Here is a 27,984-nt window from a genome sequence, read left to right on the forward strand (position 1 = left end):
GGGCAGCATCTACGGAAATGAATGAGCAGTCAACGTCTTGGGCCGAGACCCTCCATTGGGACTGGAAGGGAAGGGGGAAGAAGCCGGAATAAGAAGATAGGGAGAGAGGAAGGAAGTCAGGCTGGAAAGTGATAGGTTGAGGGAGTGGGGAACGAAGTTGAGAAACTGGGAGGTGATAGATGGAAAAGCTAAAGGTCTGAAGGAGGAGGAATCTGGTAGGAGAGGAAAGTGGCCCGTGGGATAAAAGCAAGGAGGAAAGGCTCCTCAAATAGAAACATTTTTTCCTCAATTTCCTCCATGAAGGCGCTTCATGTTTGAAGATATTTTCTTCTGTGACCTAATAGGCTATGTTATGTAACAAAAGGGAGATGTCACAATTTCTATGAGACCTTTAGGAGATGCGACCTACTGTAAGGGATAGTCGGAGCTACAACGCTACTTTCTGCAGTTGTCCTGAGGGCATGGCTAACAAAACTGAGAGGTGTTCTAAAGAACTGGACACACCACCATCTCTGTTTGGGGAGCTTCTGGAGAAAGTGGCAGCCAGAAGGATACTAGATCCAGTGTATCACCAGTGGGAGCCACTCGTTTACTACTCACTGTCACAGGTCCTCCGGCATATTGACACCCTGGGATTTGATTCCCTCCTCTCCGATTATATTGCATTCATCCACAGGACCAGTAACAAAAGGTGCTCTGTGTTCTACCAGGAGTACACAGACATCTGCATCAACACCATCCTCTACTGGCTGTTCGCCCGTAAGGCCAGTATACCACTCGTGCACAAACTGCTGGAGAGGACCATCAACTATCTGGGAGACAGCAACAACTACTTGGCACTAATCTGCAGGTAATTCACTGGACTATTTTAAGATAACTAAGGGCCAGGTTTAGTAACATAGAAAACCTACAGCACAAACCTTTGCTGAACATGTCCTTACCTTAGAAATGACCTCGGGTTACCCAAAACTTCATAAAAACTGGGTCAACAACAGTGCAGTGCTCCCTCACTATAACAGATATAAACTGCCTTTCTACATAGAATAGTACAGCACAGTACAGGCCCTTCAGCCCACAATGTTGTGCCGACCCTCAAACCCTGCCTCCCATACAAGCCCCCACCTTAGATTCCTCCATATACCTGTCTAGTAGTCTCTTAAACTTCACTAGTGTATCTGCCTCCACCACTGACTCAGGCAGTGCATTCCACGCACCAACCACTCTCTGAGTTAAAAACCTTCCTCTAATATCCCCCTTGAACTTTCCACCCCTTACCTTAAAGCCATGTCCTCTTGTATTAAGCAGTGGTGCCCTGGGGAAGCGGCGCTGACTATCCACTCTATCTATTCCTCTTATTATCTTGCACACCTCTATCATGTCTCCTCTCATCCTCCTTCTCTCCAAAGAGTAAAGCCCTAGCTCCCTTAATCTCTGATCATAATGCATACTTTCTAAACCAGGCAGCATCCTGGTAAATCTCCTCTGTACCCTTTCCAATGCTTCCACATCCTTCCTATAGTGAGGTGACCAGAACTGGACACAGTACTCCAACTGTGGCCTAACCATAGTTTTATAGAGCTGCATCATTACATTGTGACTCTTAAACTCCATCCCTTGACTTATGAAAGCTAACACCCCATAAGCTTTCTTAACTACCCTATCCACCTGTGAGGCAACTTTCAGGGATTTGTGGACATGTACCCCGAGATCCCTGTGCTCCTCCACACTACCAAGTATCCTGCCATTTACTTTGTACTCTGCCTTGGAGTTTGTCCTTCCAAAGTGTACCACCTCACACTTCTCTGGGTTGAACTCCATCTGCCACTTCTCAGCCCACTTCTGCATCCTATCAATGTCTCACTGCAATCTTTGACAATCCTCTACACTATCTACAACACCACCAACCTTTGCGTCATCTGCAAACTTGCCAACCCACCCTTCTACCCCCACATCCAGGTCGTTAATAAAAATCACGAAAAGTAGAGGTCCCAGAACAGATCCTTGTGGGACACCACTTGTCACAATCCTCCAATCTGAATGTACTCCCTCCACCACCACCCTCTGCCTTCTGCAGGCAAGCCAATTCTGAATCCACCTGGCCAAACTTCCCTGGATCCCATGCCTTCTAACTTTCTGAAGAAGCCTACCGTGTGGAACCTTGTCAAATGCCTTACTAAAATCCATATAGATCACATCCACTGCACTACCCTCATCTATATGCCTGGTCACCTCCTCAAAGAACTCTATCAGGCTTGTTAGACACGATCTGCCCTTCACAAAGCCATGCTAACTGTCCCTGATCAGACCATGATTCTCTAAATGCCTATAGATCCTATCTCTAAGAATCTCTTCCAACAGCTTTCCCACCACAGATGTAAGGTTCACTGGTCTATAATTACCCAGACTATCCCTACTACCTTTTTTGAACAAGGGAACAACATTCACCTCCCTCCAATCCTCCAGTACCATTCCCGTGGACAACGAGGACATAAAGATCCTAGCCAGAGGCTCAGCAATCTCTTCTCTCGCCTCGTGGAGCAGCCTGGGGAATTTTCCATCAGGCCCCGGGGACTTATCTGTCCTAATGTATTTTAACAACTCCAACACCTCCTCTCCCTTGGTATCAACATGCTCCAGAACATCATCCTCACTCATATTGTCCTCACCATCATCAAGTTCCCTCTCATTGATGAATACTGAACAGAAGTATTCACTGAGGACCTCGCTCACTTCCACAGCCCCCAGGCACATCTTCCCACCTTTATCTCGAATCGGTCCTACCTTCACTCCTGTCATCCTTTTTTTCTTCACATAATTGAAGAATGCCTTGGGGTTTTCCTTTACCCTACTCGCCAAGCCCTTCTCCTGCCCCCTTCTTGCTCTTCTCAGCCCCTTCTTAAGCTCCTTTCTTGCTTCCCTATATTCCTCAATAGACCTATCTGATCCTTGCTTCCTAAACCTCATGTATGCTGCCTTCTTCCACCTGACTAGATTTTCCACCTCACTTGTCACCCATGGTTCCTTCACCCTACCATTCTTTATCTTCCTCACCGGGACAAATTTATCCCTTACATCCCGCAAGAGATCTCTAAACATCGACCACATGTCCATAGTACATTTCCCTGCAAAAACATCATCCCAATTCACACCTGCAAGTTCTAGTCTTATAGCCTCATAATTTGCCTTTCCCCAATTAAAAATTTTCCTGTCCTCTTTGATTCTATCCTTTACCATGAATTATAAAGGCCAGGGAGCAGTGGTCACTGTCCCCCAGATGCTCACCCACTGAGAGATCTGTGACCTGACCTGGTTCATTACCTAATACTAGATCTAGTATGGCATTCCCCCTGGTCGGCCTGTCCACATACTGTGACAGGAATCCATCCTGGACACACTTAACAAACTCTGCCCCATCTAAACCCTTGGAACTAATCAGGTGCCAATCAATATTAGGGAAGTTAATGTCACCCATGATAACAACCCTGTTATTTTTGCACCTTTCCAAAATCTGCCTCCCAGTCTGCCCCTCTGTATCTCTGCTGCTACCAGGGGGCCTATAGAATACCCCCAATAGAGTAACTGCTCCCTTCCTGTTCCTGACTTCCACCCATATTGACTCAAAAGAGGATCCTGCTACATTACCCACCCTTTCTGTAGCTGTAATAGTATCCCTGACCAGTAATGCCACCCCTCCTCCCCTTTTTCCACCCTCTCTATCCCTTTTAAAGTACTGAAATCCAGGAATATTGAGAATCCATTCTTGCCCTGGTGTTAGCCAAGTCTCTGTAATGGCCACTACATCATAATTCCATGTATGTATCCAAGCTCTCAGTTCATCACCTTTGTACCTGATGCTTCTTGCATTGAGGTACACACATTTCAGCCCTTCTACCTTACTGTCTTTACACCGTTTACTCTGCTTCTCTTTCCTCAAAGCCTCTCTGTATGTTAGATCTGGCTTTACTCCATGCACTTCTTTCACTGCTCTATCGCTCTGGGTCCCATCCCCCTCGTAAATTAGTTTAAACTCTCCCGAACCACGCTAGCAAACCTACCGGCAAGGATATTGCTCCCCCTCGAGTTCAGGTGCAACCCATCCAATCTGTACAGGTCCCACCTTCCCCAGAAAAGATCCCAATGATCTAAAAATCTAAAACTCTGCTCCCTGCACCAACTCCTCAGCCACGCATTCAACTGCCATCTCCTCCAATTCTTACCATCACTGTCACATAGCACTGGCAGCAATCCTGAGAATGCCGCCCTTGAGGTCCTGTTCTTCAGCCTTCTGCCTAGTTCCCGAAACTCACACTTCAGGACCTCATCCCTCTTCCTGCCTATGTCGTAATATTGTCAATACTCAATATATTACAATATCCTGATATTGTAATATTCCCATGGCAGGGCAATGAAGTAAGAGGCTGGGAGGTGATAGGTGAAAAAGGCAAAGGGCTGCAGAAGGAAAGGAAAGGAGGAGAGGCACGAGCGGAAGGTGAGAGACAGGTGAGAAGGGAAGGGGTGAAAGGGGAGACAAAGTACAGAATGGAGAAGGGGAAGGGGGAAGTAATTACCAGAAGTTAAAGAAATCAATGTTCGTGCATCAGGTCGGAGTCTACCCAGATGGAATCTAAAATGTTGCTTTGCCAACCTGAGTGTAGCCTCAATGTGACATTACAGGAGGCCATGGGCAGACATGTTGGAATGGGAATGGGAAGTCAAATTGAAATGGTTGGCCACTGTGAAATTATGCCTATTGTGGCGGATGGAATGAATAAGGTCAACGACGCAGTTGCCCAATCTATATCGTGTCTCACCAATGTAGAGGAAGTTGCACTCGGGGCACTGAATGCAGTAGATAAGGCTGAGAGATTTAGAGGTGAAGTGTCACCTCACCTGGAAGGACTATCTGGGACCCTGAGTGGTGCAGAGGGAGGAGGTGATGCGTCAGTTGTGGCACCTGTCACAGTTGTAGGGATAAGTGCCAGGAAGGAGCTCAGTGGGAATGGATGAGTGGACGGGGTAGTCAAGGATAGAGCAATCCCTGCGGAAAGTGGACAGCAGGGGGAAGGGAAAGGTATGGTTAGTGGCAGGATGGTGGAAGTTGTAGAGAGTTTTGGGCTGGATGCAGAGGTTTGTGGGGTGGTAGATAAGGACGAGAAATGGCAACGGGAACATACAGTGAAATGCATCATTTGTGTTAATGACCAACACAGTCCGAGGATATGCTGGCGGCAACTGCAAGTGTCACCATGTTTCCAGCACCAACACAGGATGGCCACAACTCACTGAACCTAACTCATATGGCTTTGAAATGTGGGAAGAAACTGGAGCACTTGAGGAAACCCCACACAGATTCAAGAACGTACAAAGCCCTTACAGATAGTGGCAGGGCTCGAACCCTGATCTTAGAGCTGGCACAGCCGTAGTATTACACTAACTGCGACACTACTTGGCCACCCTTAACTGAGAGTGTTTGCTGAAGCTTCTCTGTACTGCTTGTTTAGTCATGTTTGCTTATAGTGCCATGTTTCCACAAAGAGCACTCACTCAAAACCAGCTACATGGTAGCCAACACTGTTCTGTTGGGCTTTCCAATGTGGATATTCAGCCTCCTGACAGAGGCATAAATTACTAGCCACAGCCACCACTTCCTTCAACAATCTGTTTTCAGCCATGTTTTTTATTTTATTTCTATATTGTCATGTGACTGGCAACAATGAATATAGAAATGAGTCAGGTTTTATAAACAAACATTTATTAAACTCTGCTCAATATTAGTAAAAAGATAAACAAATGAAAACCTTAACCGGAAGTAAACTGCTATGCGGCCACTTAACAAACCGCCAAACTCAGTACTAGTTCTTAAAGCGGTAAATGTGAACACAGTATTAAAGTGGTAAATTGGAACACAGTTCTTAGAATGGTAAATTTGAAAGTCCAAGAGATTTATGCAGTCAATTAGGAGAGACTTTCCTGAAGTAAAGAATTCCTCGAAGACTTGACGTTGCTGCTGATCCCAGCCGGAACCTGCCTTGTCCGCAGGATTCACGACAACGGAAATAAAACGGTTTAAAGGAACTGACCTTTTCCTCTGTAGAATACACACTGCACAACCTTTTCTGCTTTAGCAGAGGTTATTTCATGCAGGTCACTCTTTCTTGAATGAAAATTCAATAATGGTCGATCCTCTCCAATACTGCTGAACGATATCGGCTTTACTCGACTGCTTCAGGATCCGTACCTTAGTTATGTCCTCACTCTCCAATACTACTGAAAAGGTACACCAACAAAGCTGGCAGCTATTGTTGAAACTGCCGGCCAAACACTTCTGTACCTTACAATAGAAAGTAAAACTCCGTTCTAAAACTAAACTGTGTCATGGGACAAATACATAGCATTTGCGGAGTATCTGACTGACAATTTAAACTGAAACTCACTGCGTCACCAGGGGTCTACCCTTATATACCTGGTGAGAACAGGTCATCATGTGACCTCACTGGTGGGAAAATTACATCATGTGACCTCTGCAAGACCATTACATCATCCTAAGACAATCACAAGATACCATGAGGAATGTAACAATATTTTGTTTTGCCATGTCATTAATAACTTCCCTCCTATAATGCAATTTGATGTAATGTACTTAAAATCCCTAGGCTGTTTGCTTGTGTTTCATACCCTAAGGTGAGTTGCTGTTGGAAAATTGGTTATTTTTATTTTAGAAGTACAGGCCTTCTGGCCCAACGAGGCACACTATTCAGCAACCCACCCACTGAACCTAGCCTAAATGCAGGACAATTTACAATGATCATCTAAAGTTACATTTTTGGACTTTGGGAGGAAACCCACACAGTCATGGGGAAGGCGTACAAGCCTTTCACAGACAGCGCCGAAAGTTAACTGCGACGAGTCGAACATAATAATGTCACGCTAACGGCAGTGTTAACGTGGCGCTCAAAATCTCGTAATCTGGGACATACAAACATAATGATGCATTCCAGCTGTTTCTCTGAGAGTCCAATCAATGTAATGAAAAACCCACCTGAAGACTCCGACATGGGAGAGTGGGTCCACAGTTTATTCTGCAGCTGAGAAGGAAGCTTTTTGCTTTGACTTCCAGTTTGAGAAGTACTGTATGTAGGAGTGCAGCGTTACATTGATGTTGGAGTAGGTTAACAGATTGGCAGAACATCATAGGCTGAAGTGCCCATACTGTGCTGTACCACTCTCTGTTCTGTGTTGGAAGTTCTATGAAAGGGATAGAATTCCTCCTGTTTTTAACCACCTCCTGTAGATTAAGTGGACATCCAGAGTCCTACTCCCAGGTGGAAAATGGCTAATATAAGAGTGCATAACTCTAAGGTGATCTTAGGAAAGTATAGGGGGAGGATGTCAGTGTAGTTTTTTTTACACAGAGAGTGGGAGGTGAGTGGAATCTGCTGCCGGGGTGATGGTAGAGGCAGATACATTAGGGACATTTAAGAGGCTCTTTGATAGACACATGGATGAAAGAAAAGTGGAGAGCTATGTGGGAAGGAATCAATAGATTGATCTTAGAGTATGTTAAAAGGACCTGTAACAGTCCTGATGAAAGGTCCCAGCCCAAAGCATCCTGTTCGTTTCTCTCCATAGATGCTGCCTGACCTGCAGAGGTCTTCCAGTATGCCCTCAGCATGTCCCACATCACATTTTGCCCCATCTATAGCTTGTCTTTATATGATTATTACTATGAGATACTGCTTAATGTCATCTGTTACCTCACAATACTGAGAAGGGCAGTACTGTGTCAGGTATACACTGCTGGTAGGAAGGCAATTCTGAGCTAGTGCTGATGGAGGGACAGTACTGAGGCAGGGTCACACTGTGGGATTGACAGTACTTGGCAAAACATTGGGTATATTTAAGGCAGATAGATTCTTCACTAGTCAAGGCATGAAGAGATACTGGGAGAAGGCGGGACATTGGGGTTGAGAGAAAGAATGGATCAGCCATGATGAAATGGCAGAGCAGACTCGATGGCCTAAATCTGCTCCTACATCTTCTGGTCACACTGTTGGGGGGAGCAGTACTGAGGGAGGTTACACTGTGGGACAGGCAATACCAAGGGGGAGTCACACTGTGGGAGGGACAGTAATAAGGGACGAGCGTAACTGAGTGAGGGCCACACTGTAGGAGGGGCAGTACTGAGGGTCACACTGTTGGAAGGGCAGTACCCTGGAGTGCTGTACTGTCAGAGGAGAAAGAAAAAGAAAGTCATGGACTTTAAATGTTCTTCACAAGGACCAGTCGACCATTGGGTATATTTAAAACAGAAGTTGGTAGGTTTCTAATTAGTCAGGGTGTCAAAGGTTATGGGGAGAAGGCAGGAGAATGGAGTTCATAGGGATAATTAATCAGTCATGTTAGAATGGCAGAACAGACTCGTTAGGCCAAATGGACTAATTCTGCTCCAATGTTTTATGGTTTTACATCAAAAAGTTTTCAAATTACTGTGATTTTGAAAGCACTGCCTGTTATGGAGTTGCAACTGTCCTTTTTAAAGTGAATTGGATGAAACTTTCAGTGGCAAACAATGAAGGGATGTGGGCTGTGGGGGAATGAGCTTAACAATTAACGAGCTGTCTCTCAGCTGTTACTGCACTTTACAGAAATGTGAACCGTTATCACATACTGGAAATTCATGGTCAATTGGCTATGACTAAAGAAACAAAATCTGATTCAAAGGAACTCTCCTTTAGGGCATATTAAACAGAACATAACTTTAGAAGAAAATATCAGGCACCATCATCACCATATTTAATGGTCTAAAACAATAGTAATTTGTGATTTTGTTCTCTCAGGGCTTGCACATTAAAATAGAGTGCACCATTTAAATATGATGAAATAATCTCTTAGCTCAGAGGCTACTTTTGATGTGACTGATTAGGTTTCTGAATTCCTTATACAAAATGCTGGTTAAACCCAGCTGGTCAGGCAGCATCTATGAAAAGAAATAAAGGGTTGATATTTTGGGCCAAGACTTGATGAGTCCCAATGAAGGGATCCAGCCCGAAAAGTCAACAATAATACATAAGAGCAGAATCAGGCTATTTCACCCATCGAGTCTGCTCTGCCATTCCATCAAGACTGATTTATTATCTCTCTCAACTCCATTCTCCTGACTTCTTCCTGTAACCTTTGAGCCATGACTAATCAAGAACCTATTAACCTCATCTTTAAATATACTCAATGACTTGGCCTACACAGCCTTCTGTGGCAATGAATTTCACAGATTCAACACCCTTTGGCTAAAGGAATTCCTCCTCACCTCTGTTCTAAATGGATGTCTTTCTATTCTGAGGCTGGGCTCTCTAGTCCTACAGTTCCCCACTACAGGAAATATCCTCTTCACATCCACTCTATCTAGGCCTTCAATATCTGAAGCATCGATTCTTTATTCCTCTCCATTGATACTACCTGACCTGCTTAGTTCCTCTGCATTTTGTGTGTGCTGCTCTGGATTTGAAGCATCTGCAAGATCTCGTGTTTATTTTTATATTCTCTGTTTGCATTTCAGATCCTTCACACCAGTGTACAATCCAAAACCACTGAGAGGTGTGACCCCCTTACACTATGTAGCTCAACGCAGACAGTCAGACATTCTGAAGACCTTACTACAGTATGGGATACTCGAGAGGGAGCACAGACCCATGTCCACAGTCCTCATCATCCTCTTCTATCCAATACCTGTTGCAAAAGGCAACGACCTTCAGTACACAGAAAAAGTAGAGGAGGCAAAACAATGTCTTGTTTTATGCATTAGAGTGATGCGTTGCATACATATCACAAAGATTAAGGTAGGTTCACCCTTCAGCTGTGCAAGATGATCAAAGATGTGCTTACTATATGAATTATTTTAAGCGGTGCAACAACCTTGTGCTTCAAAACCTCCACTTTATTCTAATTCTTCCTTCTCTATTTGCACCCAGGTGATTAACTTCTGAGCCAATGCGGTTCATCTGACAGCAACCTGTAACATTGAAGCAGTTCTCAGCCTTGTTTTCATAATCCCACACTCTCTCATCACATTAGTCTCTCACAGAGCACTGTGATCGCTGTGATTATTTTGCTTTTTTGTTTCTGTCATAGAGTTACACAGCACAGAAAAAGGCCCTTTGCCCCAGCTCTAGACAATGAGTCAGTGGATGTTGTTCACTTGGATTTTTGGAAAGCCTTTGACAAAGTGCCAGGCATGAGGCTTCTGAACAAGACCCCATGTTATTACAGGAAAGCTACTTGCATGGAAAGAAGGTTGGCTGACTGGCAGGAGGCAAAGAGTGGGAGTAAAGGGAGTCTATTCTGGTTAGCTGCCAGTGGTGTTTCTCAGGGGTTAGTGTCAGGACCACTTTTTTTCACATTATATGTCAATGATTTTGATGACAGATTTTTGACTTTGTGGCCAAGTTTGCATAGGCACAGGCAGGTAGTGTTAAGGAAACGGGGAGTATGCAAAAGGACTGAGACAGATTGGAAGAATGGGCAGAGAATTGGCAGATAAAGAAAAATAGTGCAGGGAAGTGTTTGTAAAAGGAATAAAAGTGTAAACTATTTCTAAATGGAGAGAAAATTCAAAAATCATTAGTGCAAAGAGACTTGGGAGTCCTCATGCAGGATTCCCTAGAGGTTAACTTGCAGGTTGAGTTGGTGGTGAGGAAAATAAGTGCAATGTTAGCATTCAATTCAAGAGGATTAAAATATAAAAGCAAGGATGTAACGCTTTGGTCAAATTGCAGTTGAGAGTATTGTGAGCAGTTTTGAACTCTTTCTGAGAAAGGTGTTAGAGTGGGTCAAGAGGAGGTTCAAAAGAACAACTCTGGGAATGAAAGGGTTAAAGAAGTCCCAATTTGAGCGAATGCTGTGAAAATACTGCCCATACACAGTCATCAGTAGCCCAGAAATGACAGATCGTACACCAGCATTAAATTATATAGAAAGTCAAGATGGCAACAGCAAATTATTCCTCAGGTGACATCTTCCAGATAGCAAATTTTTAAATTATTTCACTTTTTCTATGCCTTCTGGTTGTTCTTTTTGTATTGTTTGTGTTACGGAAACTGTTGGTGTATGTGATGTACCAGCTTGGATCTTTATCGAAGGATCCAGCACGGCTATGTCCGGGGAGCTGCCTCATAGAGATCAGAGATGAGAACCCAAAAAAGGACTGAGAATGCAAGCTGATTCCTCAGAAAATGGGGTGAGGTCATGAATTACTCCATCTCGGAGTGACGAGGAAGATTGAAGCATTGAGATGAAGGCGTTCGGACCCAGTCAACAAACTCTCCAGACGTAGGCCGCTGGGACGGCAGCATTCAGGCCCGGTCAGTGATCACTCCAGACGTAGGCCGCTGGGACGGCAGCGTTCAGGCCCCCTCAGTGATCACTCCAGACGTAGGCCGCTGGGACGGCAGCATTCAGGCCCGGTCAGTGATCACTCCAGACATAGGCCGCTGGGACGGCAGCATTCAGGACCTGTCAGTGATCACTCCAGACGTAGGCCGCTGGGACGGCAGCATTCAGGACCTGTCAGTGATCACTCCAGACGTAGGCCGCTGGGACAGCAGCATTCAGGACCTGTCAGTGATCGTTCCAGATACAGGCCGCTGGGACGGCAGCATTCAGGCCTGGTCAGTGATCACTCCAGACGTAGGCCGCTGGGACGGCAGCGTTCAGGCCCCGTCAGTGATCACTCCAGACGTAGGCCGCTGGGACGGCAGCGTTTAGGCCCCGTCAGTGATCACTCCAGACGTAGGCCGCTGGGACGGCAGCGTTCAGGCCCCGTCAGTGATCACTCCAGACGTAGGCCGCTGGGACGGCAGCATTCAGGCCCGGTCAGTGATCACTCCAGACGTAGGCCGCTGGGACGGCAGCATTCAGGTCCTGTCAGTGATCACTCCAGACGTAGGCCGCTGGGACGGCAGCATGCAGACCTGGTCAGTGATCGCTCCAGACGGAAGCTGTTGTGGCAACCGCATTTGGACCTGGTCAGCAATCGCTCCAGATGGAGGCCACTGGGACAACGGTGCTCAGACCCGGTCAGTGAATTGCTCCCAATGGAGGTCAGAGGGTCTGTGATAGCTGCCAACAGAGGTCAGAGGGTCAGAGATTGCTCCCAACTGAGGCCACCGTTCAGACGAGGCTGAGTTCTGAGTCAAGGAAGGATGGTTTGATGTGGTTTGACTGTGCTTTATATCGGTCTCCTTCAGTTTTTCAGTGTTTTCTTTCTTGTGGCCAATTAGCAGGTGGGTGATCAGTGAGTTCTTTGTGTGTCCATGGGGGGCTGGGGTACTTGATGGTACCGTTGCTGTTCTTTTTTTGCAAGTGAGGAGTTGGTCACTGTCTTTTTCTGGGGGAGTCAGGTTTGGGATGTGTTGCTAATTGTCACTGTCTTTTTTTTTCTGTGAATGAGGAGATTGGGAATTGTATTGTTGCTGTTATATTTACCAAATTTCAACTTTAACAAAGTTACAAAAAAACGAAAACTAAAAGGACCCATTACAGTTAAACCAGTCCAACGTGCACATAACGTTGGAGTTCATATTGGAGTGGACCCACAGTCTTCATGAAAGCATCCACCACATACCAAACTCCCCTTGAAAACCATCTCAAACGAACTGCTCTCTCAGCATTGGCCTTTCCTCCTAGGAGCCATTCATCTGCACAAAGCACTTCTTGCAACAGGGACTCTCCTTACAACGGCATTCTGCAACATCTTCCTTTGTGCCCCGCTTCACAGCTCCCGCCAAAAGGACCCCAAACCAGACTGCCGTCCTTCAGAAAACTCTTCCCCACAGGTCTCTAGAACCTTCTCTCACATCCCACAATCCTGATTGACTGCCTCACATTCCTAAATTGGACAACATTGGTCATTATCTTAGCCAAAGCCAAAGCACACTTTCCATCATGGCATACGGCTTTTACAGAAAACTGCTAATATAAACTACCTCACAGCTAGGAGCAGAAATCTTAAGCAGGGTATTACACTCTTCCCCCCACCAAAAATAGTCACATCCTCATGATTTTGGGTCTTATTAAACCATTATTAATGACACAGTTTTGAAAATAATTTCATGATTTCAGGACCCCCAAAACATTTGTAAATGGAAGTAACGTATTTCACTATTGGGATAGGTGAAACACTCTTCTCTGACTTCGAGACCTTCTTATCTCATCATCAGTTTCTTCAACCTCAGGCACTTCTTAAGTCTACTAAAGGATGCCTACCCCTGACTATCACTCATACTTTCCAGCAGCTTAGGCCCCCCATCACATGACTGAAGTTAACTTCCTTCACTTTAAGCAGGTGCTCCGGAACATCTTAGAAACACAGAAACATAGAAAATAGGTGCTGGAGTAGGCCATTCGGCCCTTCGAGCCTGCACCGCCATTCAGTATGATCATGGCTGATCATCCAACTCAGAGCCCTGTACCAGCCTTCCCCCCATACTCCCGATCCCTTTAGCCACAAGGGCCATCTTCAACCTCTGCTGGTGCTAACCAGCGAGACCTCTTTCGGAAAAGTGTGTCCTCTGTCACCCTAATAGTGTAGCAAGTACTCTTGGTGCAACCGACATCAAACCCGTCAGAAAAAAAGATATCTTCACGTTCCAACATTTTCTCAGTTAATCTCCTTTTCCATTCCTTGGGTATCAGTGAGTCACCGAATGTATGACTTTGGGTGAACTTCCTCGATCCAGGAGACTGTTTCTCTTCTGTTTTACCCATTAAATTAGACTGTCACAGGGAAAAGATGGGCAATTAGAATTACGCACCTGAGGGTAACATCTCTTCCAGAGTGTTCCTGACAATCACTGTCATCCTGTTTGCGTTGACAGCTGAAGAGTTCTGCAGTTTAGGTCTCACCAGCATTGCTGTAGGTAAGCATCACTCTTCTTCCTGATCATCAGGAGCATCCACCTGGATGGCCGAGGCATTGGGCATTCTGGCGAATTTGGGGGTTCTTGTCACCTTAGCCACTCTTCCAGGATGTAACATGATGAGACGGAGGAAGTCTCACAAATAGAGGAAGATTCTAGGCAGTGTGAGAGGGAGAATAGGCAGGTGATAGAGAAGGGATGCACTCAGATTGATGGTTTGACATATGTCAATTTTAATACAATAAGCATCATGAGCAAAGCGGATGAGCTTAGAGAGTGGATCAGTACTGTACTTGGAGCTATGATGTTGTGGCCATTACAGAGACTTGGATGGATCAGGGGCAGGAATGGTCACATAGTGTCAGGCTTTAGATGTTTCAGAAAGGACAGGGAGGGAGGCAAAAGACGTGGGGGCATGGTACTGTTGATCAGAGATAGTGTCATGGCTGCAGAAAAGGAGGAAGTCATGGAGGGATTGTCTACTGAATCTCTGTGGGTGGAAGTTAGGAACAGGAAGGGTCAATAACTACTGGGTGTTTTTTATAGATCTTCCAGTAGTAACAGGGACAGCGAGGAGCAGATAGGGAGACAGATTCTGGAAAGGTGTAATAATAACAGGGTTGTTGTGGTGGGAGATTTTAATTTCCCAAATATTGACTGGCATCTTCCTAGAGCAAGGGGGTTAGATGGGGTGGAGTTTGTTAGGTGTGTTCAGTAAAGTTTCCTGACACAATATTAGATTAGATTAGATTCAACTTTATTGTCATTGTGCCGAGTACAGATACAAAGCCAATGAAATGCAGTTAGCATCTAACCAGAAATGCAAAGAATAGTGTTATTTACAAAATAACTGTGAATAAAAAGTGCTACAGCACACAAATATAAACGTACTGAGACAATACAATATGGGTGCAATACTGCTTAGCGCTGCGATGTGAGGTTCAGCAGGGTCACAGCCTCAGGGAAGAAGCTCTTCCTGTGCCTACTGTTGTGGGACTGGAGGCTCCTGTAGCGCCTACCAGATGGGAGGAGAGTAAAAAGTCCATGGTCACGGTGAGGTGCATCCTTGGTAATACTTTTCACCCTGCCCAGGCAGCGTTTATGGTAGATGTTCTCAATGGTAGGCAATTGGGTGCCGATAATCCACTGGGCAGTTTTCACTACGTGCTGGATTGCTTTGTGATCTGATACAAGACAATTGCCATACCACACTGAGATGCACATGGTGAGTATGCTCTCAATGGTACAGCGGTAAAAGTCCGTCAGTATCCTGGGACAGAGGTGAGCTTTCTTGATGCTCTGCAGGAAATAAAGGCGCTGTTGCGCCTTTTTGATCAGGATGGAGGAGTTCAGGGACCAGGTGAGATCCTCAGAAATGTGGACACCAAGGAATTTGAAGCTTGATACACGCTTGATAGCCTTATGTAGATAAGGCTACAAGAGGAGAGGCTGTTCTTGATCTCGTTTTGGGAAATGAACCTGGTCAGGTGTCAGGTCTCTCAGTGGGAGAGCATTTTGGAGATAGTGATCATAATTCTATTTCCTTTATCATAGAATTGGAGGGATAGGAACAGACAAGTTAGGAAAGCATTTAATTGGAATAAGGGGAAATATGAGGCTATCAGGCAGGAGCTTGGAAGCATAACTTGGAAACAAATATTCTCAAGGAAATGTTTGGAAGAAATGTGGCAAATATTCAGGGGATATCTATGTGGTGTTCTGCATAGGTACGTTCAAAAGAGACGGAAAGGGTGGTAGGGTACAGGAACCGTGGTGTACACAGGCTGTTGAAAATTTAGTCAAGAAGGAAAGAAAAGCTTACGAAAGGTTCAAAAAACTGGGTAATGATAGAGATCTAAAAGATTATAAGGCTAGCAGGAAGGAGCTTAAGAATGAAATTAGGGCAGCCAGAAGGGGCCATGAGAAAGCCTTGGCGAGCAGGATTAAGGAAAACCCCCAAGGCATTCTACAAATATGTGAATAGCAAGAGGATGAGACGTGAGAGGATAGGACCAATCAAGTGTGACAGTGGAAAAGTGTGTATGGAACTGGAGGAGATAGCTGAGGTACTTAATGAATACTTTGCTTCAGTATTCAGTATAGAAAAGGACCTTGGCAATTGTAGGGATGACTTACTGCAGACTGAAAAGCTTGAGCACATGGACGTTAAGAAAGAGGATGTGCTGGAGCTTTTGGAAAGCATCATGTTGGATAAGTCACCGGGACCGGAGGAGATATACCCCAGGCTACTGTGGGAGGTGAGGGAGCAGATTGCTGAGCCTCTGGCAATGACCTTTACATCATTAATGGGGATGGGGGAGGTTCCGGAGGATTGAAGGGTTGCAGATGTTGTTCCATTATTCACGAAAGGGAGTAGAGATAGCCCAGGAAATTATAGACCAATGAGTCTTACTTCAGTGGTTGGTAAGTTGATGGAGAAGATCCTGAGAGGCAGGATTTATGAACATTTGGAGAGGTATAATATGATTAGGAATAGTCAGCATGGCTTTGTCAAAGGCAGGTTGTGCCTTACAAGCCTGATTGAATTTTTTGAGGATGTGACTAAACACGTTGACGAAGGTATAGCAGTAGATGTAGTGTATATAGATTATAGCAAGGCATTTGATAAGGTATCCCATGCAAGGCTTATTGAGAAAGTAAGGAGGCATGGAATCCGAGGGGACCTTACATTGTGGATCCAGAATTGGCTTGCCCACAGAAGACAAAGAGTGGTTGTCGATGGGTCATATTCTGCATGGAGGTTAGTGACCAGTGGTGTGCCTCAGAGATCTGTTCTGGGACCCCTTCTTTTCGTGATTTTTATAAATGATCTGGATGAGGAAGTGGAGGGATGGTTAGTAAATTTCGTGATGACACAAAGGTTGGGGGTGTTGTGGATAGTGTGAAAGGCTGTCAGAGGTTACAGCGGGACATTGATAGGATGCAAAACTGGGCTGAGAAGTGGCAGATGGAGTTCAACCCAGATAAGTGGGAGGTGGTTCATTTTGGTAAGTCAAATATCATGGCAGAATATAGTATTAATTGTAAGACTCTTGGCAGCGCAGAGGATCAAAGGAATTTGGGGTCTGAGTCCATAGGACACTCAAAGCTGTTGTGCAGCTAGACTGTGTGGTTAAGAAGCCATACAGTGCACTGGCCTTCATCAATCATGGGATTGAGTTTAAGAGCCGAGAAGTAATGTTACAGCTGTACAGGACCCTGGTCAGACCCCATTTGGAGTACTGTGCTCAGTTCTGGTCACATCACTACAGGAAGGATGTGGAAACTATAGAAAGGGTGCAGAGAAGATTTACAAGGATGTTGCCTGGATTGGGGAGCATGCCCTATGAGAATAGGTCGAGTGAACTTGGCCTTTTCTGCTTGGAGCGACAGAGGATGAGAGGTGATGAGAGGCATTGATCACCTGGAAAGTCAGAGGCTTTTTCCCAGGGCTGAAATAGCTAACACAAGAGGGCACATTTTTAAGGTACTTGGAAGTAGGTACAGAGGAGATGTCAGGGGCAAGTTTTTTTTACACAGAGGATGCTGAGTGCATGCAATGGGCTGCCGGTAATGGTGGTGGATGTGGATACGATAGGAAGTTTCAAGAGACTCCTGGACAGGTACATGAAGCTTAGAAAAATAGAGGGCTATGGGTAACCCTAGGTAATTTCTAAAATAAGTACATGTTTGGCATGTCATCGTGGGCCGAAGTGCTTGTATTGTGCGTAGGTTTTCTATGTTTCTATGACAGGTTAGACTTGGTGTACCACACAGTTCCTCGTTCTGCTCATCATCCTGCTTAGGATGAACTTGGACCTCCTCAAAAGCAGCTCTGAATACAGGGTGAATGGACAAGGTTTTCAAAAGGTTCTCTCCATTTCTCTCGTTGCATACTCCCACAAGTCTTCTCACAATGGCAGTATTTGTTCCCACAAGAATGAAAGCTTCATCCTTTTCAACTACATCCAGGCAGACCAACACCATTGACAGTAGTCTCCATTACTACCAACATCTGCTTCCAAAAACTCCAGTTTCAACCAGTAACTACTGTACCAGTACTCATCAATATTAAGCCACCAAATCCCAAGGGCACTGAGTGGCATCAATGGTAACCACATTAAATACCAGTTCTAAAAGGAATCTGTAAAGCAAAGTAACTTGAGGACCTGTGTCAAGTATAACTCTTGCATGAACACTTTCAATCCATATGAATACGTCAGAGTTTGGTCTCTCTAAACTTTAAGGAATAGTGTTTTGCACTTTACTATTTCCCTCGATACACTGATTGGAACGTATCCTCACCAGCCCATTCCTTTACTGGATCCCTCTGTAATTTTGCCTCTTTTCTCTGTTTGATTAACCGCTGACTTACTTTTTGAAGATTTTCCTCTCCCTCACAGTCTTGCTTGAAATGTCCATTTTCTCCATGGGTAGGCATCCGTTAGTCTTGCAAAGACCATGGATCTATGGCTGGAAAGTCTTCACTTTCCAGGGCGCAGGCCTGGGCAAGGTTGTATGGAAGGACAGCAGTTGCCTATGCTGCAAGTCTCCCCTCTCCACGACACCAATGTTGCCCAAGGGAAGGGCATTAGGACCCATACAACTTGGTGCCAGTGTCATCGCACAGCAATGTGTGATTAAGTGCCTTGCTCAAGGACACAACACGGTGCCTCAGCTGGGGCTGGAACTCACGACCTTCAGGTCGCTAGTCCAATGCCTTAAGCACTTGGCCACGTGCCCACAATTGTAACAGAAAATACAGGTTGCCTCTCTACTCAAGAGACCCTTTTCAACAGCACTTCTCTGCATCTTAATTCCTATAGGTGGGTTGGGTTTCCCAACAGACGTGTCACATTTAGCTGAAACATTAGCAGACATCCATCGATTCAGCTCAACTCGAAGGTTTTTCACCTCATTCCTCAAAAGCTCTATCTCCCTGGCAGCAGAGGCTATCATTGAAGACACTACTTGGCTTTTGGAAATATTCCGGAGCTCAATTATGTTTTCCTTCTCTCTTAACTTCTCTGAGTAACTCAGTAAAAGATAGTGCAGGGCACATCTTGCGGGTCATTTGAATTCGTAGAGCAATCACGTCATGTGACAGCGTTTCCTTCTCCTTCCTCCAGCAATTTCTCTCCTTCCTCCTGGGATTTGTGCCTAAGATCGGCTGCATTTTCAGCAATGCCAAAAGCATCTTCTAGAGCTTGCAAGTAATTAGCTGACATGGTGAATGAGTTTTCTGCCTTTAGGAACTTCACTATATCAGCCACTGGACCCTTTAAACTCTCTACCAGTCTGTTTTTCTCATTTTTTCTGAGCACTGCCACTCATCCAGTAACTGAGATGTCTGCTCCACCCAAGTCTCATATTCTTCTTCTCCATTGGGTGTGAGCTGGACTCCAGAGAACACTCCCAGTGTATGATAACACTTTTAAGAACTCAGCACTCTCAGTAGCAGTTCATTGGGAAGTCAGACATCCACTCCACTCAGAACACAAATATTACTTATGGATATCTTTTTTGAGTTGCACTAAAGCTAAAGAACCTTATTTATGACACACCTCATTTTCCACCAACACTAGTTTAAACACTAGCTTAAGCACACAAATAAACTACTTAATAAATCCTTAAACAGCATTCCTGAAACTCAAACGGGCACCCATCAAATACAACCCCCTCACTGGGGCTTGTATATAGACTTGCCTCATTAGCTAACTCTGCTAACAGTCACGTGACTCAGCAGTGAGGCCACCTTTCATAAACAATACATCTCGGGTCAGTATGATTTTGGATTCAACCAAACAGGAATGTCATAATGTTTCAATTAAAGAAACCTTGATTTGAGCAATGCTGTGTAAATACTGCCCATTTACAGTTATTGGTAGCCCAGGATGACAGATTCTTTATAAAATTATAAGGAAAGTGTATTTACCAAATTTCAACTTTAACTAACAGTTCCAGAAAAAGAAAGATAAAATGGTCCATTACAGTTAAACCAGTCCAATCTACAAAAAAGGGAGAAAGGCAAAAGGAAGGAAACTATGGGCCAGTTAGTCTGACCTCAGTGGCTAGGAAGATGTTGGAGTCGATTGTTAAGGATGAGGTCTCAGGGTACTAGGATGCACATGATAAACTAGGCCATACTCAGCATTTCCTCAAGGAAAAATCTTGCAGGACAAATCTGTTGGAATTCTTTGAAGAAGTAACAACCAAGATAGACAAAGGAAAATCAGTTGATGATGTGCACTTGGATTTTTAGAAGGCCTTTGACAAGGTGGCAGAAGTGAGGCTGCTTAACAAGCTATGAGCCCATAGTTTTACAGAAAATATTCTAGCATGGATAAAGCAGTGGCTGATTGGCAGGAGGCAAAGAAGGGGAATAAAGGGAGCCTTTTCTGGCTGGTTGGCTGCCAGTGACTAGTGGTGTTCCACAGGGTTCGGTGTTGCAACCAATACTTTTTACGTATATGTCAATGATTTGGATGGCTTTGTTGAGAAGTTTCCAGATGATATGAAGATAGGTAGTTTTGTGGAAGTAGGGAGGCTACCGAAGGAATTAGACAGTTTAGGGGAATGGGCAAAGAAATGACAGATGGAATACTGTGTCCGGAAGTGTATGGTCATGCACTTTGGAAGAAGAAATGAAAAGACTGACTATTTTCCAAATAGAAAGAAAATCCATAAAATCTGAGGTGCAAAAGGACTTGGGAGTCCTCGTGTAGGATTCCCTAAAGGTTAATTTGCAAGTTGAGTCTCTGGTGAGGAAGGTAAATTCAATGTTAGCATTTCATTTCAAGAGAACTAGAATATAAAAGCAAGATATAATGCTGAAACTTTACAAAGAACTGGTGAGGCCTCACTTGGAGAATTGTGAGCAGGTTTGAGCCCCTTATCGTAGAAAGCACGTGCTGACGCTGGAGAGGGTTCGAAGGAGATTCACAAAAATAATACCTTAATGTTCAGCCATGTTTCTCGGTCATAGAAAAGACAAATAGGACAAGAAATTTCACCATTGGTTAGAGCCAGAGTGGCGGGTGCATCTATGCGTGCCACTATCTTGTCAGTGATGGAGTTTAGATTTATTTGTCACATTTACACAGATTGGGGTTCAATTCCCACTACTGTGCGTAAGGAATTTGTACGTTCTCCCTGTGACTGCGTGGAGAAGTCTCAATGTGTGGAGGGACTGCGTCCTCTGGGTGCTCCAAATTCCAAAGATGTACAGGTTAGGGTTAGTGAGACGTGAGCATGTTATGTTGTCACCAGAAGAATGGTGATACTTGCAGGTTGTTCAGCACAATCCTCGCTGATTTGATTTGATGCAAACGACATATTTCACTGCATGTTTCAATGTAGATGTGACAAATATAGCTAATTATCTACATGATGATGCAGAGAATGAAGGGACAATCATGTGCAGGAATAAGGATTATCTTAATTAGGCATAATTAGTTTAATAGTTTGGCAGTGTCAAGTTTCATTTGAAATATGTTCCTGTGAAACATATTTTATGATGTTATAGGCAAGTTACAGCAAGTACAAGTTATTATAAACCTGACTGTTCACTCTTTGTACCCAGGGAATGCCTAATTCCCAGATGTAAATCAGAGGAAATTAAAATGCCCAGGGATTCATGGAGTGTCTTTCAAAGGTGCAGGGGAGAAAGTGTGGAGCTTAAAGACTCAATTCCTGCAGAAAGTAAATAATATGATTCACCTGTTATATATCTTTAAAGAGATTTAGGATACTAGGATGGTCAAAGATGGGAGGGTGAAGTGTAGGTTTGTGTGTGTGTGTGTGTGTGTGTGTGTGATTGGGTGAAGGGATTTAGAATGTATGTCTAGTGCACATTCTGGAGCAGAGGGTGGCGGTAATGCACCATTAAGCTGGATGCCAACCGCCGTAAAACAAGATACAGACAGACAGACAGCACCTCCTCCTTGGGAAGCATTTGCTGGTTTTTAAGCACCGAGGGAAATATGTCACACTGTCTAATGGCAGTTTGGTGGTTTAATCTATGGAAAGATGTAGGTATAGTTTGAGTGTATACCCAGAATTTTTTTTTACAAGGCTGGAAATAGCTAATACAAGGGGACATAATTTTAAGGTGATTGGAGGGAAGTATAGGGGGGGGTTATGTGTCAGAGGTAGGATTTTTACATAGAGAGTGGTGAGAGTGTAGATACAAGGCCATAAGATACAGGGGCAGAATTAGGCTATTTGACCCACTGACTCTGCTCTGCCATTTCATCATGGCTGATCCCAATTTCCTGCCTCCACCCCCACCCCCATATCCCTTCACGCCCTGACCAATCAACCTCTGCCTTAAATATACATAAATACTTGGTCTCCACAGCTTCCTGTGACAACAAATTCCACAGATTCACCACTTGGCTAAAGAAATTCTTCCTCAGCTCCATTCTAAAAGGATGCCACTCTGTTCTGAGTGTGTGTTCTCTGGTCTTAAACTCTCCCACCATAAGAAACATCTTCTCCACATCCACTCTGTCAAGGCCTTTCACCATTTGATAGATTTCAATTAGGTCACCCCTCATTCTTCTGAATTCCAATAAATACAAGCCCAGAGCCATCGAACTCTCTTCATATGACAATCCATTCAATCCTGCAATCATTTTCGTGAACCTTCTTTGAACCCTCTCCAGTTCCAGCACACCCTTTCTCAGATAAGGGACCCAAAATTGCTCACAATACTCCAAGTGAAGCCTCACCAGTTCTTCATAAAGTCTTAACATTACATCCTTGCTTTTATGTTCTAGTCCTCTTGGAATAACTGTTAACATCGCATTTGCCTTCCTCACCACAGTCTCAACTTGCAAATTAATCTTTAGGGAATCCTACACAAGGACTCCCAAGTCCCTTTGCACCTCAATTTTTGTATTTTCTCTTCATTTAGAAAACAGTCAGCCCTTTCATTTCTTCTACCAAAGTGCATTACCACACAATTCCGGACACTGTATTCCATCTGTGATTTCTTTGCCCAAAATTAGCTGCCCCTCCACCAATCTTTGTATTGTCTACAACTTTGTAACAAAGCCATCAATTCCATCATCCAAATAATTGACATATAACATAAAAAGAATTGGTCCCACCATAGACCCATGCGGAACACCACTAGTCACCAGCAACCAGCCAGAAAAGGATCCCTTTATTCCCACTCTTTGCCTCCTGCCAATCAGCAACTGCTTTATCCATGCTAGAATCTTTCCTGTAATACTATAGGCTCATAGCTTGTTAAACTGCCTCTTGTATGGTACTTTGTCAAAGGCCGTCTGAAAATACAAGTAGTCAACATCAACCAATTCTCTTTTGTCTATCCTGCTTGTTATTTCTTCAAATAATTTCAACAGATTTGTCAGGGCAGATATTCCCTTGAGGAAACCATGCTGACTACGGCCTATTTTATCATGTGCCTCCAAGTACGCTGAAACCACATCTTTAACAATTGACTCCAACATCTTCCCAATCACTGAGGTCAGACTAACTGGCCTACAGTTTCTTTCTTCTGCCTCTCTCCCTTCTTGAATAGTGGAGTGACATTTGCAATTTTCCAGTCTTACAGAACTGTTCAGAATCTAGTGATTCTTAAAAGTTCATTACTGATGGCTCCACAATCTCTTCAGCCACCTCTTTCAGAACCCTGGAGTGTACACCATCTGGTCCACGTGACTTATCTACTTTCAGACCTTACAGTTTCTGAAGAACCTTCTGGCTGGTAATGCTAATTTTGCACACTTCATGACCCTGACACCTGGAACTTCCACCATACTGCTAGCGTCTTCCACAATGAAGACTGATGAAATATACTTATTCAGTTCATCCGCAATTTCCTTGTCCCCCATTACCACCTCTTCAGCATTGTTTTCCAGCAGACTGATATCTACTCTCACCTCTCTTTTACACTTTATGTATCTGAAGAAACTGTTGGTATCCTCTTTAATATTATTGGCTAGCTTACTTTCATATTCCATTTTTATCTTCTTAATGACTTTTCTAGCAGCTTTTTCTTGGTATTTAAAAGCTTCCCAATCCCCTAACTTCCCATTCATTTTTACTGTTTTATATGTCCTCTCTTTTTCTTTTTTGTTGGCTGTGACTTCTCGTTAGCCATGGCTGTGTGATCTTTCCAATAGAATACTTCTTCCCCTTTGGGATGTATATATCCTGTGCCTTCCGAATTCCTTCCCGAAATTCTAGCCATTGCTGCTTTGCCATTGTCTCTGCCACTATTCTTTTGCAATCAATTCTGGACAACTCCTCTCCCATGCCTCTGTAATTCCCTTTACTTTAGCTTCTCCTTCTCAAAATCAAGGTGAATTTGATCATATTATGATCATTTTCCCCTAAGGGTTCTTTTACCTTAAGCTCTCTAATCACTTCCGGTTCATTGCACAACACCCAATCCAGAATAACTGATCCCCTAGTGGACTCAACCATGAGCTGCTCTTAAAAAGCTATCTGGTAGGCACTCTAGAAATTCCACCTCTTGGAATCCAGCACCAACCAGATTTTCCCAATTTAGCTGAATATTGAAATCCCCCATGACAATTGTAACAGTGCCCTTTTGGCATGCAATTTCTATCTCCCGTTGTAATTTGTAGACAACATTCTACTACTGTTTTGTGATCTGCATACCACTCCCATCAGGGAGCTTTTACCCTTGCAGTTTCTTACCTCTAACCACAACGATTCAACACCTTCCAACCCTATATCACCTTTCTAATAATTTGATTTTATTTTTTACCAAAGGAGTAACACTACCCTCTTTGACTTCCTGCCTGTCCTTTTGATACAGTATGTTTTCTTGGACATTATGCTCCCAGCTATAATCTTCTTTCAGCCATGATTCATTGATGCCTATAACATCATACATGCCAATCTGTAACTGTGTTGCAAGTTTATCCACCTTATCCCGTTTACTGCGCGCATTCAAATAGAACACCATCAATCCTGTATTTGCCCTCTTCAAGCTTGTTCGCCTTTTACGTAGTAACTCTTACTGTTGACTGCAATTTTGCCCTGTCATTAGTTTCTCCTTGCTAGGAGTCTCACTACACATCAAACCACTACCTCATCTTCAGCACTATCAATCCTGCTCCTGGTGCCAAATTAGTTTAAACCCACCCAAACAACTCTAGCCAACCTGCTCACAAGGATATTAGACCTCCTCGGGTTCAGGTGTAACCCATCCCTTTTGTATAGATCATTCTTTCCCCAGAGGAGATCCCAATGATCCATAAATCTGAACCCCTATCCCTTGCACCATTTCCTCGACCACGCATTCACCTGCCCTCACTGGCACATGGCACAACCAGCAATCCAGAAATTACTACATTGGAGGTCCTGTTTCTCAGCTTTAAACGTAGCTCCCTGAAATCTGTCTTCAAGCATTACACACCTTGTCTACCTATATCACCTAATCTGTCTAAGTCCTTCTGCAGCCCACGTTTCCTCAACACTACCTGCCCCTCCACCAATCTTCATGTCATCTGCAAACTTGGCAACAAAACAATCTATTCCATCATCTAAATGATTGATATACAGCATAAAAAGAAGCGGTCCCATCATCGACTCCTGCGGAAGACCACTAGTCACTGGCAGCCAACCAGAAAAGGATCCTTTTATTCCCACTCACTGCCTCCTACCAACCAGCCAATGCTCTAAACATGCCAGTAACTTTCCTGTAATAAGCTCTTAACTTTGTAAGCAGACTCATGTGTGGCACCTTGTCAAAGGCCATCTGAAAGTCGAAGTATACAACATCCACTTCATCCCCTTTATCTATTCCACTGTAATCTCCTCAAAGAATTCCAGCAGGTTCCTCAGACAAGATTTTCCCTTAAGGAAACCATGATGACTTTGTCCTATCTTGTTATGTGTCACCAAGTACTCCATAATCTCATCCTCAACAACTGACTCCAACATCTTCCCAACCACTAAGTCAGGCTGACTGGATTATAATTTCATTTCTGCTGCTTTCCTCTTTTCTTAAAGAGTGGAGTGACATTTGTAATTTTCCAGTTCTCTGGCACCATGCCAGAGTCCAATGATTTTTGAAAGATCATTACTAATGCCTCCACAATCTGTACCACTACCTCTTTCAGAACCCTATGGTGCAGTTTATCTGGTCTGGGAGACTCGTGTATCCTTGGGTCTTTCAGCTTTTTGAGCACCTTCTCCCTTGTAATAGTAACTGCACTCACTTCTCACCCTTCACCATTTGGTACACTGCTCGTGCCTTCCACAGTGAGGACCATCACCAACCTTATTGGCCCTGGGGTTCTCCCATCCACTGCCACCAACCTCCCCAGACTCATACCTTCCATTTCTACCTTCCACCCAAGAACCACAAACCCGCTTGTCCAGATACTCGCTCTTTCAGCTTGTTCCTGCCCCACTGAAATCATATCTGCAATCCTCGACTCGGCTTTATCCCCCCTAGTTCAGTCCCTTCCTACCTACATCCATGATGCTCTGAATCTTTTCAATGATTTCATATTCCCTGGCCCCCATCATCTAATTTTTACTCTGGATGTCCAGTCCCTATACACTTCCATCCCCCACTAGGAAGGCCTCCAAGCTCTCCATTTCTTTCTGGACAGCAGACCCAACCACTTACCCTCCTCCGCCTAGTGGAACTTGTCCTCACTCAGACATCCCACCTCTCCCGGAACTTCCGGGAGTCTCCCGCATATTAATAGTGGCTCCCTGATGCCCGCAAATTATAAACAATATCACGGAAATCAATTTTTTTGAGAGCGAGCGAGAGAAAAGCAAGAGAGAGCGCAAGAGCGACCACAAGAGACAGCGTGCACGAGAGAGCGAGAGTGAAGGCAAGCAAGTGAGAGCGCACGAATGAGAGATGGAGAGAGAGTGAGCAAGAGAGAAAGCCAGAGTGCTTGAGAGCGCGCAAGTGACCACGAGAGAGAGAGAGTGAGAGCACACCATGGCAGAGTGTTCCAAAAAAATATAAAACGTACGTCACCCCAGACTACACTAAAGTGTACCCCTGCCTAATAGGGGTCAAAATAATGACAGTGTTGCTCACTGCACTGTTCGCAACAGTGACTTTTCTATTGCCCATGGTGGGTTAAGACTGTAAAAGACAGGTTGAGGTGAATTTAACAGGTGTCATTCGTTCATTAGAATAGCTAACGTTATTTAAGCTAGCTGGCCAGCTGCTAAGGAGCTACTCTATTGCAGACATCCCATCTCTCCCGGAAGTCTCCCGCAAATTGATGGTGCTACCTCCCTGAAATGAGTTTTTGCAGGGTGGGATGTCTGCTCACTCAAAATATATTCTCCTTTGGCTCCTCCCACTTTCTTCAAACAAAAAGTGTAGCCACGGGTACTCGTGTGGGTCCCAGCTAAGCCTACCTGTTTGTCAGTTACATGAAACAGTCTACGTTCCAAACTTACACTGGTGACCATCCCGCACTTTTCCTACGCTACATCGACAAATGCATTGGTGCTGCTTCCTACACCCATGCTGAACTCGTCAACCTCATCCACTTTACCTCCAACTTCCACGCTGCCCTCAAATTTACCTGATGCATTTCTGACGCCTCCCTCTCCTTTCTCAATCTCTCTGTTTCTATCTCTGGAGACTGCTTATCTACTGACATCTAATACAAACCCGCTGACTCTCATGGCTACCTGGCCTGTACCTCCTCCCACCCTGTTACTTGTAAACATGCATTTTCCTTGTAACTTCTGTTTTCAGGCACAAATCGGTAATGGAGGGAAACCTCTCATTTCTAACTGGTTGGATTACATACCCGTGGGAAGATATCAAGAGCCCTGTGAGCTCCTCCAACTCTGCAGAATGTCCATTAGAAGACACCTACTAGTCAACAGCAAGCTGCCCAGTGGGATATCCTCACTGCCGCTTCCCAAATCACTTCAACATTTCTTGAACTTGGAAAGATAACATGAAAAGACTTCCCTCCTTCCTACCAACTTTTCTTCCCTAGAGGGTGCAAGCCTGTTTAACAGACTGGGGACAGAGGCAGAAAGAGAAAAAAAGAAAACCCTGACCCTTCAGAAGAGAAAA

At 44.4% G+C, this 27,984-nt stretch overlaps 1 protein-coding gene across 1 annotated transcript; it reads left to right on the forward strand.

Annotated features, from left to right (window-relative positions):
- The first annotated feature begins 461 nt into the window (after window positions 1–461).
- Window positions 462–27,861, forward strand: LOC134354550 (ankyrin repeat and SOCS box protein 17-like). Its single transcript, XM_063063469.1, has 3 exons — window positions 462–850; window positions 9,554–9,833; window positions 27,655–27,861. The coding sequence occupies exons 1-3, from the start codon at window positions 462–464 to the stop codon at window positions 27,859–27,861; spliced, it is 876 nt and encodes a 291-aa protein (XP_062919539.1).
- The last annotated feature ends 123 nt before the right edge of the window (window positions 27,862–27,984 follow it).

This window comes from Mobula hypostoma, chromosome 12, assembly GCF_963921235.1.
Source record: "Mobula hypostoma chromosome 12, sMobHyp1.1, whole genome shotgun sequence".
Taxonomy (NCBI): Eukaryota; Metazoa; Chordata; class Chondrichthyes; order Myliobatiformes; family Myliobatidae; genus Mobula; species Mobula hypostoma.